This window comes from Rhinoraja longicauda, chromosome 5 (genome assembly GCF_053455715.1).
Source record: "Rhinoraja longicauda isolate Sanriku21f chromosome 5, sRhiLon1.1, whole genome shotgun sequence".
NCBI lineage: Eukaryota > Metazoa > Chordata > Chondrichthyes > Rajiformes > Arhynchobatidae > Rhinoraja > Rhinoraja longicauda.
The window spans coordinates 57,542,962-57,558,334 of NC_135957.1; the positions used below are offsets into that span (position 1 = coordinate 57,542,962).

General features: G+C 41.6%; 1 protein-coding gene across 2 annotated transcripts in view; it reads left to right on the forward strand.

Annotated features, from left to right (window-relative positions):
• lama4 (laminin, alpha 4) overlaps window positions 1-15,373 on the forward strand; it is a 109,425-nt gene that overhangs the window by 31,435 nt on the left and 62,617 nt on the right. For both annotated transcript variants that reach the window (XM_078399608.1, XM_078399609.1), the window contains exons 6-9: window positions 5,663-5,763; window positions 7,448-7,628; window positions 8,261-8,347; window positions 12,977-13,128. In XM_078399608.1, the coding sequence (XP_078255734.1) occupies window positions 5,663-5,763; window positions 7,448-7,628; window positions 8,261-8,347; window positions 12,977-13,128 (521 nt within the window). The remainder of the gene's footprint in view (window positions 1-5,662; window positions 5,764-7,447; window positions 7,629-8,260; window positions 8,348-12,976; window positions 13,129-15,373) is intronic.

Sequence of the window (15,373 nt, forward strand, 5' to 3'; positions counted from 1 at the left end):
GGATGAGGATGTTGAGGTTGCCAGCGTCGGAGGAGAGGAGAATGTCGTTTGTGATTTTGAGGAGCGCAGTTTCAGTACAGTGGTTTGAGCGGAATCCAGATTGGAAAGTTTCATACAGGTTATTGGTAGAGAGGTGGTATTTTAGTTGGGAAGCTACAGCACGTTCCAAAACTTTGGACAGAAAGGGTAGGTTGGAGATTGGTCTGAAGTTGTTGTCAGGGTTTAGACCAGTTTTTTTTCAGAATGGGGGTGACAGCAGCGATTTTGAGGGATGGCGGGACGATGCCAGTGGACAGGGAGGAGTTTATTGTTGCAGTGATAAGTGGAGAGAGAGCAGGAAGGCAGGCCTTGACAAAGCTGGAGGGGATGGGGTCCAGGGAGCAGGTGGCAGTTTTTATTCCTGTGAAAAGGTCAGAGAGGTCGGTGGTGGAGATTGGGGAGAACTGAGGCAGGGGCTGACAGGATAAGGGGGGGCAGGTGGTTTGAGGGGGAGCAGGTGCGTTGGTGGTTAAGGTGCTGTAGATGTTGTCTATTTTGCTTTGGAAGAATGAAAGGAAAGTGGTGCATTTGTCAACTGTGAATGATTGGGAGATGGTGTCCAGGGGGCTGAGGAGTTTGTTTATTGTAGAGAAGAGTGTTTTGGGGTTTCCGGAGCCAGAGTGAATTATTTGAGAGTAGTAGGTGGAGTGGGCATGGGAGAGGGCATCTTTATAGTGCTGTATGTGGTCTTTGTAGGCTTGGGAGTGAATTGTGAGACCTGTTTTGTTGCGGAGTCTTTCAAGTTGACGGGCATGAGTTTTCATCACGCGGAGTTCAGGGGTAAACCAGGGAGCAGAGTGGGTGAAGGAAACTGTTTTGGTTTTTATAGGTGCAAGCTGGTCGAGGCAGGAGGAGAGAGTGCGGTTGTAGTAGTCAGTGAGGTCAGAGGGGCTGTGGAGGTCAACGAAGGGAGAGGCGGACATTATTTCAGAGAGGGAGGATGAGAGCGAGGTAGGTGAAACAGAGTTCAGCTTGCGGAAGTTTATTTTGCGTTTTTGCTTTGGAGCTGGGGTGGGAATGTTGACGGACATGGTGATGGCTAAGTGATCAGAGAGGGTGGGGTCGGAGCCAGAGAGGTGATGTAGATTTAGTCCAGTGGAGCAGACAAGGTCCAGAATGTGCCCACGGTTATGGGTGGGAAAATTTACATGTTGAGTGAGGTTAAAGCAGTTGAGTATTTCAGTGAAGTCAGCGGTTATTGTGGAGTCAGTGGAGTCCATGTGGATGTTGAAATCACCGAGGAGGAGGATTGAGGGGGAGAGAGAACAGAACTGGGTCAGAAAGTCAGAGAAGTCAGAAAGGAATGATGGGTGTGGTTTGGGAGGGCGGTAGACAACTGCCATGACTAATTTTGTGTGGCCAGAGAGTTTGAAAGCCAGGTGTTCAAATGACGGAGCAGATGAGATGGAGATGAGGTTGATCTTGAAGTCCTGTCGGTGAATTACGGCAATCCCACCACCTCGGCCTTCCGAGCGTGGTTTATTGATGTAGGAGTATCCGTTGGGTGTAGTGAGGTTGAGTGAGAGGTAATCCAGAGGTTGTTGCCAGGTTTCTGTCAGACAGAGGAAGTCCAGTTTATTTTCCAGGATGAAGTCATTTAGAATGAGGCTTTTATTGTTGAGGGACCGGATGTTGAGCAGAGTGAGCTTCATGTTGCTTTGTATGGTGTGGATGGACACGGGTGATTTAGCCAGGGCTTGTAGACAGGGGGCACGCTCGTGTGCGTTGTTGTGATGATGTAATAGACGAGTGGAAGTCCGATCAGCTGACCAGAGTGTAGGGATGGAGTGACCGGTCTGGGAGTAGACAAACTTGTGACCGGAGCCTCTGTGGATGTATTTGGGTCGTCGTAGAAGTCCGTGGTTGATGATGGCAGAGATGCATGGCGGAGTGGAGTGGTTGTTGAGCTGGAGCAGCCTCGCAGCAAAGTACTTCAGTGCCATGCCAGGCAGGAGCGAAGGAGCATTGAGCCCAGAGAGATCAAAAGGTCACAGCAGGCACAACAGGCTGATCCAGAGCAAGGCCTATGAGGATCGAGGAAGCTGAGCAGCCTGAGGGTTAATACTGAGCTGAGGATGTGCAGGCAGAGGAGGTAGCCAGGCAAGCAGGCAAGCAAGCAGGCAGCCAGGCAGCTGTTAGCGTTAGCGTTAGCGTTAGCGATTTGATGACGTCAACGCTAGCTGTCAGGTAACCCACAGGGGAGCAGTCCAAGCCAGCAGAGACAGGAGCACAGACAGGAGTGAGAGGTCCAAGGGTGCGGAGTCCAAGGGTGCGGAGGCAGCAGTGGAAGAGCTGGGCAGATGATACCAGGTCAAGCAGAAGGATTAGTTTAAGTAAAGGGATTTTTTCAAATCTGAGAAATCTTTTTAAAAACGGCAAAATTAATCCAAAAATAGAAGTGGTGAGAAGCGGCGAACAAACAACGCCAGCGTCCTCTCACATCAAATGAGACAGATATACTTCTGCCAAATAAAAATTAGATTGTGACTATCTGGGAAGCTTATTGTGTTGACCACTGCTCTTATCCTTTTGAGAAATTAACACATGATTTAATTTTTTGTCTTTCTAATAATCCTTTACTGATAAAATTTACTCAACTTCTTGTAAAGAGAGATACTAGCTACAACCGAGAAATGAAAACTTCCTTGTGGTGAAAGGTCTGTGGGTTAAGCATGTCACAGCCAAATGTGCAGAAAAGCCATGGACCAAAGTGTGTCAGTGTTGTATTCATAATGATAACTATAAGGATATCTTGAATCTTTATTAGTTTAGTAATGCCTCAGAAAATGAAGCGGTCTTTCCTGCACACAGCAAACCTGTTTGCACAGGTGTTCTACCATGTGGCAAATAACAAAATTGGCAGGTAATGGCGCATTCAACCATCAATAGGTTTTACCACCATAAATGTAAATAACGTGTTGGGGAGGGAAGAGAAGTGAAGTCACGGTTGGCAGAAATCTTGTTGGACTAGCCACATGGACACACGAACAGCGCAGAGACTGGGTATCCTGCATAGGGTGACTTATCTCAGAAGGCCCGCTAATCTTACCGCATAAGAAACATCGGTCAGGAATGCTGTCATTTATCCTTTACTTGCTTGGATGATTGCAGCTCCAGAAGTACTCAAGATATGTTTGTTTTGATCTAATACACAATTGCCCAGAGTTTTCTGGTGATCTGCACTGTACCTGTCTGCTAAACACAGGCTTTTCCTAATATAAATTGTGTCATCTGATGGGAGGAGGTTTGGTGGAAGACAAAAGTAAAGTTACTGAAGACAAAAGTCTTCTCAGTCATCTAGAGCATGCCACCAAGCTAAAGCAACCAACAAACTTCCCTTGGCGATGAAAATTCATGCACAACTCAAAAACAAAACAGAAGTTAATTCTGTTTCTTTTAAGTTTAAAAAAAATATTTATTCAATCTGAAAATGTATTTTAAAAAATACTTAAAACACTAGAAAACACTTAAAAACAATTGCAAGCATTTAAATAAATGCCGTTAATGAAAATAAATAAGTTACCTGAAACTTGCCTTTCTTCCTCACAATTAACAATTATTCCTTCTATTGAAATAAGTGTATGACTGACACTATTTAGTGAGCAAGTAATTGTACAACCGGGTTCGATCCCGACTACGGGTGCTGTCTGTACGGAGATTGTTCATTCTCCCTGTGACCGCGTGGGTTTTCTCCGAGATCTTCGGTTTCCTCCCACACTCCAAAGGCGTACAGATATGTAGGTTAATTGGCTTGGTGTATGTGTAAATTGTCCCTAGTGTGTGTAGGATATTGTTAATGTGCGGGGATCGCTGGTCGGCGTAGACTCCGTGGGCCGTAGGACCTGTTTCCGTGCTGTATCTCTAAACTAAAGTGAACTAAACCGTGCAGGTACGTTGTAGGAATCTTCTACTTGCCAATTGCACTCAGCTGGAGCAGATCGGCAGCAGGGTCCACTCAGTAATACCTCACTGAGCTCCTGCCAGTAAGTTTAGATGGGTGCATGACTTGGAACAGTCAGGCAGGTGGTTGACTCTCCCCGCATCTGTTGTTTTCGTAGTGGTCACAGGTTTAGGAGGTTCAGTTACTGCGATTTATACACTTACCAAACTGTTGGCATTTCTTGGGGACGATCCCAATCAAAATACAGATATTTCCAAATCCTTTCTCACGTGGGAACAATAAATAATTTCCTGACTGCAATATTGAATTGTATTAAAGTAATATCCGAGACAGATTATGTGAATGCTTAGTCATAAAATAAAAATGATCCATTCAGTTCTTTATGAATTATTCACAACTGCAGTTGCATAAATCTTTGTGAAGTCTGTGGCAAATTTAACTACAGAATTTTATAAATACAATATTTTTGAAAATTATGTGATTTCTTGAATCTCTACTTTTACAATTCATAAATTATGCCAGTCTGTTCATAAATGAATTGCTTCAGTTTGCACTAAAATATTGGTGTAACATGTTTCTCTGATAGTTGTATATCCATGTCACCCTCATTGCTCTGCTGCATGTTTACATTGACCTGTGCCCCATGGAGAAAAACCACAAGCTTCCTTCCTGCAATTGTGCGTTAGCACAATTGGCGGAAAGCCTTTAAAAGCCATTTTAACGGAAACACTGTCAATCTCAATGAAACCAAAATAATACAGGATACAGGAAAACTTATTTTTCTTCCATATTTTCCCTTCCAATCCCAATCCCACTTTGATTAGTATGGGTGTCAGGGGATTTGGGGAGAAGGCAGGGGAATGGGGTTATGAGGGAGAGATGGATCAGCCATGATTGAATGGCAGAGTAGACTTGATGGGCCAAATGGCCTAATTCCGCTCCTATCACATGAACTTATGAACACCCCACACCCTCTCTACTCACTACACTGTCTAAACATGAATAGATGGATTGCAATAGTGGACTTTACCTTATAATTGAAAACTGGAATACGACTTGAAGGCCTGAAATAAAAATAGAAAATGGAGGAATTGCTCAACAGCTCTGTGGAGAGAGAAACACAGTTGATGTTTTAAGTTGATGATCCATTATCACAACTGGGGAGAATTAAAAATGAAATGAGTTTCAAGTTGCAGAGAAAGGGAGAGGCAGCACTCTTTGATCTTGGGCCAAAATTCTGTTTTTCTCTCCATAAACCCAGCTAAGTAGTCCCAGCCTTTTCTCTTTTTATTTCACAACGTTCTTCGTCAGGGTCACCCTCCAGATTTACGTACTGGTGGCCGAGGGCAGGAGAAGCAAGACGAACAAATCATCGTAGTGAAACATGATCCTCCCTCCCCTTCCATGTTTCCTGCTGGCAAAGTTGCATTTGCACTTTTGTTGTGCTGGGTTTTCTGCTCCATCTTGGCCAAATGATCTATGTTGGAATGTTGGCTATGAAGGTTTTCAGGGAATTAAATGTTGGGATATTCAACCGAAGTAACTTGTACTGGAGTGTCATTCAAGAAATTCCAAGATAATAACTGCTTCCTTGAAAGCCTGTGTATTGATAGCTCTGCCACATCGAAATATGCCAGAATTCTCATTGGCCATCAGTTCTCTTTCAAATGATGCAGATGCCAAATTGCCTTGGAACTAAAACATATCTTTCATTTTTAAAAGATTGTTCCTGTCAGAAGTGTGGCACTAGTGAGTGTGATCATGTGACTGGACATTGCCGCTGTAAGCCAGGAGTGGTGGGAGCCTTCTGTGATCATTGTCAGGTGAGTATGTCAAGCAATTTAACAGGACCATGTGGAATCAAACTAGTTAATCCCCCATTTTACATTGCAAGGGGTCAAAGAAGAGTAAAGTTTTCCAGTCAACAGGGACGGAAAGAAATAACTGGTTTCAAGAACAGAGGGAGACAGGAGAGGTGGTGGCAAGGCGTTGATTCATACTGCAACAATCATCATTCAATGATACTTTATAGTCACATGGACCTGGACGAGTGAAACAATGAGGAAAATGTAAAAAGAAAATCAGGAAATGAAATACAGCAAGGGATGAGAGGAAATGGAAGGAGGGCGGTCCAGTGAAGAAAATATACAAATACTCTTGCAGTTGAAGGAAGGGGAACATGGTGAAATGTGTGCATTTCCTTCACTGGACCAGTGAAAGAGCATAGAACATGTTTCATCAAGCTAAGATATTCCTCTTGGTTTAAACTGTCTGGTTAGAAGGCTTGCACACCTCAAGGTAGTGGAGATGGAGATTGGGGTTGCTGTGGGGTAGGGGAAATGTATGGGAAGTGGAGTTTAGAACATGGAACAAACATAGAACAGTACCATACAGGAACTGGCCCATGGGCCCACAATGTTTGCACTGAACATGATGCCAAATTAAACCGATCTCATCTGCCTGCCAATGATCCGTATTCCACTATTCCTTGCACTTCCATGTGCCTAACTAAAAGCCTCTTAAACGGCACTATCATATCTGCCTCCACCAACACCCACGGCAATGGGTTCCAGGCCTCCACCACTCTGGGTCCCCCCTCTCACCGTATAGCTATGCCCTCTAGTGCTGACATTTGCACCCAGGGGAAAAAGGTTTTGACTGTCTACTCTCATCTTTTTATATAATTGTTAATAGGGAAAGGGGAATGATTTCCCAGCTGTATGCAGAGAGCAAGCACCTGATTTTCTGGCGGAAGTTAAATGGAAGGCAGATCTAACAGCTCATCTGAATGCTCCATTTGACTGTTCTATTCCATTTTATTGTTTACTTTTTTAAAAATACAGCATGGCATCCTTTCAGTAAAGGGGGGTGAGGTGGGAGGGGGCGGCGTTGGTGTGGCAAATAAAAGGAACAAGCCAGTGGTGACGCTAGTAGATGTTTCCACTAGTGGGAGTGGCTAGGACCAGAGGTCATAGCCTCAGAGTTAAAGGACATCCCTTTCGGAAGGAGATGAGGAGAAATTTATTTTAGTTAGAGGGTGGTGAATCTGTGGAATTCTTTGCCACAGAAGCCTGTGAAGCCCGTCAATGGATATTTTTAAGGCAAAGATAGATAGATTCTTGATTAGTATGTGTGTCAGGGGTTATGGGGAGAAGGCAGGAGAATGGGGTTAGGAGGAAGGGATAGATCAGCCATGATTGAATGGCGGACTAGACTTGATGGGCCGAATAGCCTAATTATGCTCCTATCACTTATGACCTGATGAGATCAGTTGCTGTACAGCACCAGAGCCCCAGGTTCAATGCTGGAGGAAACCGGAGCTGATGGAGAAAACCCACGAGGTCACAGGGAGAACATACAAACTCCACACAGACAGGACCCAGGTTGAACCCAGGTCTCTGTCGCTGAGAGGCAGCAGCTCTACCAGCTGCTTAATGAATGCGAAGCTATTATTAATAACATCAGAGAGTTTCAGATATTTCATATATTGTTTTTTTTTAAATGCAGATTGGTTACTATGGATACAGCAGCTGTTCTGGATGTTTGAGATGTGACTGTGCGCTGGCTGCTAAGGATGAATACTGTGACGCTGTCAGTGGCCGGTGTGCATGTCTACCTGGAGTCACAGGGAAACGCTGTGACCGCTGTTTGTATGGGTTCTGGAACTATGGACCAACTGGGTGCCAGAGTAAGTTCAGTCCTTAAAGTTAGCAGAAAAAGGGTAGAGGGTATCGACCTGAAACGTCACCCATTCCTTCTATCTAGTGATGCTGCCTGTTCTGCTGAGTTACTCCAACATTTTGTGTCTATCTTCGAAGTAAAGCTTTAATGGCAATAAAAATGGCACACGTATTTACAATTAGCTTTTGTGGGCATTGATCAAAATGGGAAGCTCATTGAAACAGCTTGACCTGGTAAAACACAATGCAACTGTAAGTATTATTGTTAGCCCACACAGAAAAATTAAACACTTAATATTTTGTAAGACACATAGTACTGGAGTAACTCAGTGGGTCAGGCAGCATCTCTGAAGAATGTGGAGAGTTGACGTTTTGGATCGGGACCCTTCTCCAGACTTAAGAAGGGTCCCGACCCGAAACGCCACCTATCCATATTCTCCAGAGATGCTGCCTGACCCGCTGATTTACTCTGACACTTTTCTATAAACCAGCATCTGCAGCTAATTGTTTCTCTACGTAATATTTCTTATTGCATTAGAATTACATGGAATTCTGAGTACAAATCAAATAATGCATTTAAAAAGTGTAACATCAAACAGCTTTTTGCTTCAGATATTCATATATCTTTTCTTGTCTATAGGATGTGACTGCGAAGGACACTGTGACAGTGAGACAGGGAAGTGCCTGTTAGCACCCACCGAGTCGCCAACTAATTGCTCAGATGTCAGTAAGTACCTTACCATGATAATATGGATGAACTCATTGCTTTCCTGCAAGTTGATCAAATAAAGACAAGGTGAATCTTGAAATCTGCTACAACCAGTAACAATCTGAAATACAACTCTGTGGTGCTTTCATAGGGAATTATATCAACAGTACCTTCAGAACTGATCCACCAATTATGATATTTGGGAGTGTGCTTAGATAAGTTGTGCATCTATCCTAATATTTATGTATAGTTAAATTTCATACCTCTTTCCTGGCTCTGGCCATTCTTTACACTAAAACTAGAAGTTTTAGATGAGAACTAAACCGGGGCAGCACATTGGCGCAGCAGTAGAGTTGCTGCCTTACAGAGACCCGGGTTTGATCTTGACTACGGGTGCTGTCTGTACGGAGTTTATGCGTTCTCCCCATGACCACGTGAGTTTTCTCTGGGAACTGCAATTTCCTCCCACATTCCAAAGACATAGAATGGCTTTGTAGGTTATTTGGCTTTGGAAAAATATATAATTTGTCCCCAGTGTGTAGGACAATGTTATTATATGGGGGGGGGGGGGGGGATCGCTGGTCGGCGTGGACTCAGTGGGTTCAAGGGCTTGTTTCCACACTGTATCCAAACTAAACTAAGCCAGAAACATATAATAAGTTCAGTGTGGGTGTCTCAAATATTTTATCTTTCTAACGTAACAAGTACATGATCACAAGGTCTACAGTCTCAAATAATTACAGATATCAGTGCTAGAATTACTGTGTAGAAAAGTTGACAAGATTCTCAAAGTGCTGCAAACTATTAATGACCAGATCTTGCAAAATAGTGTTTTAAGGACAGGTGTTCTATCTTTAGGCATGCATAAAAAAAACATTTATGAAAAGATTTACATTAAATGAAACAATTGTGAACATTTTGAAGTTAATTTTGGAACATCTGAAGTTTATAAGATTTGTATGCTCTAGTTCAAGGAGCAAAAACAGCAGTAAAATAATTTTGCTTTCTTAGTCTTAGTCTTATCTTGGAGATAACACCCTTCCTTCTGTTTCCTTTAACTATGATACTTAGATTTTGAATTCAATAAAAAGGTATTGTAGCAATATGATACCAAAGAAATTTACAAGAGGAAAAACTACATGACTCATTCATTCCCTTGTGCTCCTGCCAAAATAGACCAGTTTAGGTTATTTCCACGTCCTAACTATCAATCAGTAGCCTTAAAAGAAATTACCCTTCAAGTGCTGACTTTTGAATCAGTGTTTCAGTCTCCACCACCTATTCAGGTAATCAGTTTCAGATCCCCACTTTACTTTGGATAAAAATGTATTCACTCAATTTTCCCTTTAATCCGTCCTTCAATTTAAATCTATGTTTCTCATTCTTGCAAGGGAAATGTGGGTTTTTTTCTGTTTGTCCTAACTGGGATAGGATTAGTTTTATACACATCAACTGTATTTCCTCTCAGTTTCCTTTGTAGTAAAGACAATTGTAGCCTAGTTAGTCTCTCGTAATTCAAATTCACCAGTTCTTGCAACCTTCATATTTCTCCAATGCACCCTTTCTAAAGCTAACACATCCTTTTTTGTAATATGGTGACCAGACCTTTACACAGTTCCCTCATATGACCTAATTAATGTTTTCTACAAGGCCTCTCTACTTATGTTGTATGCCTTGCCCATTAATTGCAAGCATTGCCCAAACTGTCTGCATCCAGTTTTTCTACCTGTAACCCTATGTTTGGGAGTTGAAATCCAATGCAAGTTCTCCCTGTTTTCCCACATTTCCTTGTATCCCACCAAATGCCTTGAATTCCCCACCTTGATGGTCATTCCTAAACATATTACCCCTCCATATCTCTGGATTGAATACACTTTTCATATTTGGGTCCACATACACAATCCATTAAAAGCCTAGAAACTCCTCACTAACAACCAGATTGTTCATTTTGAGGAGGCAATTAACTAAGCATTGGCTTTGCCAAAAAAGGAAGCTAAGGGGGGGAGGGTTCTCTTCATTTTACATGGCAAAATTGTTACTGTAAGCTCTTCCATTGTAAGCTCTTCAAATGTAAAGCAACAGATGATCCAGTTATCGGGGTGATGAAATTCCAGAATTAGGTAAAGTGGAGCTCAAGGCATCAATACTAAATGGGAGCATGTTTTTTTAATTCATCATAGACTGTTACGCACTTCAGAAGAAGAAAGTTAAAGTCACTCTGGATGAAGTTTAAATATGTTTAAGCAATACAGGATTGGTAATGTTATTACAGCTGTGGAGACCTGGGGTTGCTGCTCTAGAGGCACTCCATGTGCGAGGCCCACTAATGAACTGAACTTACCCCACAATGTGAGGTCAGTTTAATAAAATATTTAACTCCTGCTCCAAGATGAAAATGCATTGAAAGAGCGTCAGTATTGTGGGGCGGAGTTCTAAGCTCCATCACCTGGGAGATGCTCCCAAGCATGTCAAGAAAGGCGTGGTGTGCTTATAGGTAAGAGAGTGCTTGTTAACTGGGGAAAACAGCAATTAAGGCCAATAGTTCAACTAGAGACATGTTGGGAGGTCCAGTATTGGATCAGAATCTTATATTAAAAAGGAATGTGCAGAAATTCCCTTCCAGCTGAAGCAGTGTAGTAATACTTTATGGAACATGCCAAATTCCACATTAAGAGACCCTCAAAGAGCATTGTGCATACTTGTCGGCTGGTGTCCAAACCAACAATATTTGTGTACATCAGATATATCTAATGTGTGAATCCAACTAAATAGAAACTCTACATCTGATAATAAATGAGTAGCTCAAGTTTATAAGCATCAAGCTTAAATGAAGTGATTTACTTTAGACTTTAGACTTTAGATTTAAACATTTTTTTGGAACTGGAGAAGAAAAATAAAATATCTTTGTCATTACACTAAATGGTACCTACAGGGAACATGGGGCATACAGATGGCCTAGAAAGTAACATTAAGTTTATTATTTTTATATAATACATTATCAGCATAATAATAGTCCAAAACTACATCCTGCATCACAAGAAATATCCAGTGTAACTTGGGTTACAGCCATGAGGCTATCTATTTCACTGTTGAGGCAGGATTTCCACATGTCCTATACCAGCACTTGCGTTAAATGCATGGCCAGATATAGAACATAGAACAGTACAGCACAGGAACGAGCCCTTCAACCCACAGTGTTTGTGCCAGGTTACATAATGACGTTCTGGATACTGGTTCTGTTTTAGTGGTATCCCACTCATAACTGGAGGATCTAAGGAAAAGCAACTGAGAATCTCCTGAAAAATAATTTAGATATTCCTCCAGGGAATCCTATATAATGGGTCCAGCGAATACAAGAAAAAGGAGGCTGTAAAATTCTTGGTCTACTTGGAACTTGGAACCTACTCTGCCATTCAACAAGTCCACGGCTGATCTTCTCCATTAACATAATTTTCCTGCCTTATCCGCATAAATAAAATCATCCTTATATCTCCTCTCTTCTTCCTCCTTCCTCTGTGCAAGTTTCCTGATGTTTGGTCTTTGCATGTGAAGTTCCTCACTGTAGGTTTCGATGTCTGTCTTATTAAATTGTTAGACTTGAGAGACTGAACAAAGCGACTATTTTAGTGGTATTCTATAGATAATATCAGAAAGAATATTAAAACAAAGTACATAATCAGCAATGACAGAATAAGATACAGTATATATTTGACAAAGCTAAACAATTATTTCATTAATATACTATTCATAAGGACTTTTTGATAGCAAGCCTTAAACTTTTATTTTCTCAGCACAAGTCAAAGCAATAGCATTTTAACTGTTTTTAATCAGTAAATATTAATTATCAAAAGTACCTGCAGGATGAAAATTTAGACAATTTTCTAGGTTTTATAACGTTCCTTTTTCTGAATTTCAATTCTTTGTTTGTGGTTTTCTCCAGTTCATTGTCCATTATTCTAATAGACTCCAATTCAGTAAGTATTGTCAGGGCATTAAATTAAATTGTGCCCAGCGTAATAATGTTCTCATATGATCGTAGGATATGCATAATGATACTGAACTTTGGAAATCTTGTTTTTATTTTTCTCACTAAATGATGGCAAACCCATTGCCCATCACTATTTCAATATAGATGATCCAACTAACTCAAAAGGAGTAAAAAGGCATAGTTAAATTCTTAACTATATGATGACATTATAAACATTCCTGAATATTGTATATGCAACAGGTTGCATTTTTTTGCAGGACGAGAACCACATTCAGGAGGAGGATGTGTTGGGGTGGATACAAATGTAGCTTTGATTAAAGGATTTACAATCCCCTTGGTACTCAGTTTCAGTTTAGTTCAGTTTAGTTTATTGTCACGTGTACCGAGGTATAGTGAAAAGCTTTTGTAGTGTGCTAACCAGTTAGCAGAAAGACAATACATGATTACAATCAATCCATTTACAGTGTATAGATACATAATAAGGGAATAACGTTTAGTGCAAGGAAAAGCCTGCAAAGCCAATCAAGGATAGTCCGAGTGTCACCAGAGAGGTAGATAGTAGATCAGCACTGTTCAAAATAAACAGGAAGAGATGTATTGTTCCTGATAACATTACATACTGTTCCCTCAAACCAAGTACTGTCCTCTAATTTCAACAGGATGTGATAAATGTATCTGGGATTTAATTGAAGATATGAATAGAGCAGGATCGTCACTGGAAGAAGCAAAGTCCACAGTTTTGAATGTTATTACTGGTGATGCCTTTAACAGCCGATTGAACAAGTTCAATTTCACAGCAATCGACTTCAATGTAAGTGTTAACAATAAGAGTCAAATAGCACTCACAAACAGATTAGTCAAATTTAAATTTTAGCGTATATTTGTTTGTATTTGATATTGCTGTTATATCAATGGATTGTGGTATAATAGAAACATAGAAACATAGAAAATAGGTGCAGGAGTAGGCCATTTGGTCCTTTGAGCCAGCACCGCCGTTCAATATGATCATGGCTGATCATCCAGAATCAGTACCATGTTCCTGCTTTTTCCCCATATCCCTTGATTCTGTTAGCCCTAAGAGCTATATCTAACTCCATCTTGAATAAATCCAGTGAATTGGCCTCCACTGCCTTCTGTGGCAGAGAATTCCACAGATTCATAACTCTCTGGCTGTAAAAGTCTTTCCTCCTCTCAGTCCTAAATGGCCTACCCCTTTTTCTTAAACTATGACCCCTGGTTCTGGACTCCACCAACATCGGTAACATTTTTCCTGGCTCTAGCCTGTCCAATCCCTTCATAATTTTATATGTTTCTATAAAATCCCTTCTCATCCTTCTAAATTCCAGTGAATATAAGCTCAGTCAATCCATTCTTTCATCATATGTCAGTCCCGCCATCCCGGGAATTAACCTGGTGAACCTACGCTGCACTCCCTCAATAGCAATAATGTCCTTCCTCAAATTAAGAGACCAAAACTGCACACAATACTCCAGGTGCAGTCTCACCAAGGTCCTGTACAACTGCAGTAGGATCTCTACTGGTTTGTGATCAATGCGATTGACCATAAAGGGCAATGTTAATCAAATTCTATCTGTGAAATTAATACTGAGATACAAAGGAGGAAATGGTTAAAAAGAAGAAAAAATTGGAAAAAATGCAGGGTGCACATTATAGTTTGGATACTTTAAAAAAATAAGAAATATTTTGGCACTTATTAATGCCGACAGACCTTCCCTGAGCTCATAAATCACCAATGCACACCCATTTTATAGAATTCTTTCAACGTTACTTCATTTAGCAGGGTTTATTATTGTCACAGTGAAAAACTTTTTGTTGTTGCCTACTATCCAGTCAACAAGAAGACTACATGATTACAATCAAGGCATCCACAATGTACAGATAGAGGACGAAGGGTGTATTATTTAGTGACTGTTAAAGTTCGATTAAAGATAGGTCAAAGGTCTCGAACATGGTAGATGTGGTCAGGACTGCACTCTAGCTGGTGAGAGGACAGTTCAGTTGCCTAATGACAGCTGGGAAGAAACTGTCCCTGAATCTGGAGGTGTGCTTTTTCAAACTTCTGTACCTCTTGTCTGATGGGAGAGGGGAGAAGAGGGAGTGACCAGTTGAGATTGGTCCTTGATTATGCTGGTTGCCTTGCCAAGGCAGTGTCAAGTGTAGATGGAGTCCACGGAAGGGAGGTTGGTTTGTATAATGGTTTCCACACTGTGCAATTTCTTGCAGGCTTGGATGGAACCATTCTCAAACCATGTTGTGATGTATCCTGCAAAAATGCTTTCTATGATGCATCTGTAGAAGTTGGTGAGGGTTGTTGGGGACATGTCGAACTTCCTAAGCCTTTTAAGGAAGTAGAGGTGTCGGTGTGCTTTCTTAACCATTGCTTCGATGTAGCTGCTCAAGGACAAACTGCTGGTGATATTTATTCCTAAGAACCTGAAGCCTTATACTTTGGCACCATCAGTGCAAATCAAATAAACAGCATGAGGATGACTCTCAATGCTGTTTAACACTGTTTACGCTAAAAAAAAAAGGGTACAGTGGTAGAGTTGCTGCCTTACAGCGCCAGAGGTGATGCTGACTACGGGTGCTGTCTGTAAGGAGTTTGTATGTTCTCCCCGTCACCTGCGTGGGTTTTCGAGATCTTCGATTTCCTCCCACACTCCAAAGACATACAGGTTTGTAGGTTAATTGGCTTAGTGTATGTGCAAATTGTCCCTAGTGGTTGTAGGATAGTGTTAATGTGCAGGTATTGTTGGTCGGTGAGGACTCAGTGGACGGAAGGGCCTGTTTCCGCGCTGTATCTCTAAACTGAACTAAAACTAAACCATCAGAAGGTCATGGTGCAATTTCTCAATCAGGGTCTATGCTTGTCCAGTCCTGGTGCACTCCTTGCCCCCGAGTAACAGGCAACTCTGTATTTCAGCTGATGATATCCTCCAGTTTAGCTCATGAGACTAAACATGACTAACAGACTTCAAATCACATAGGAAGAACATAGGAAGAGTCTGAAGAAGGGTCTCGACCTGAAACATCGC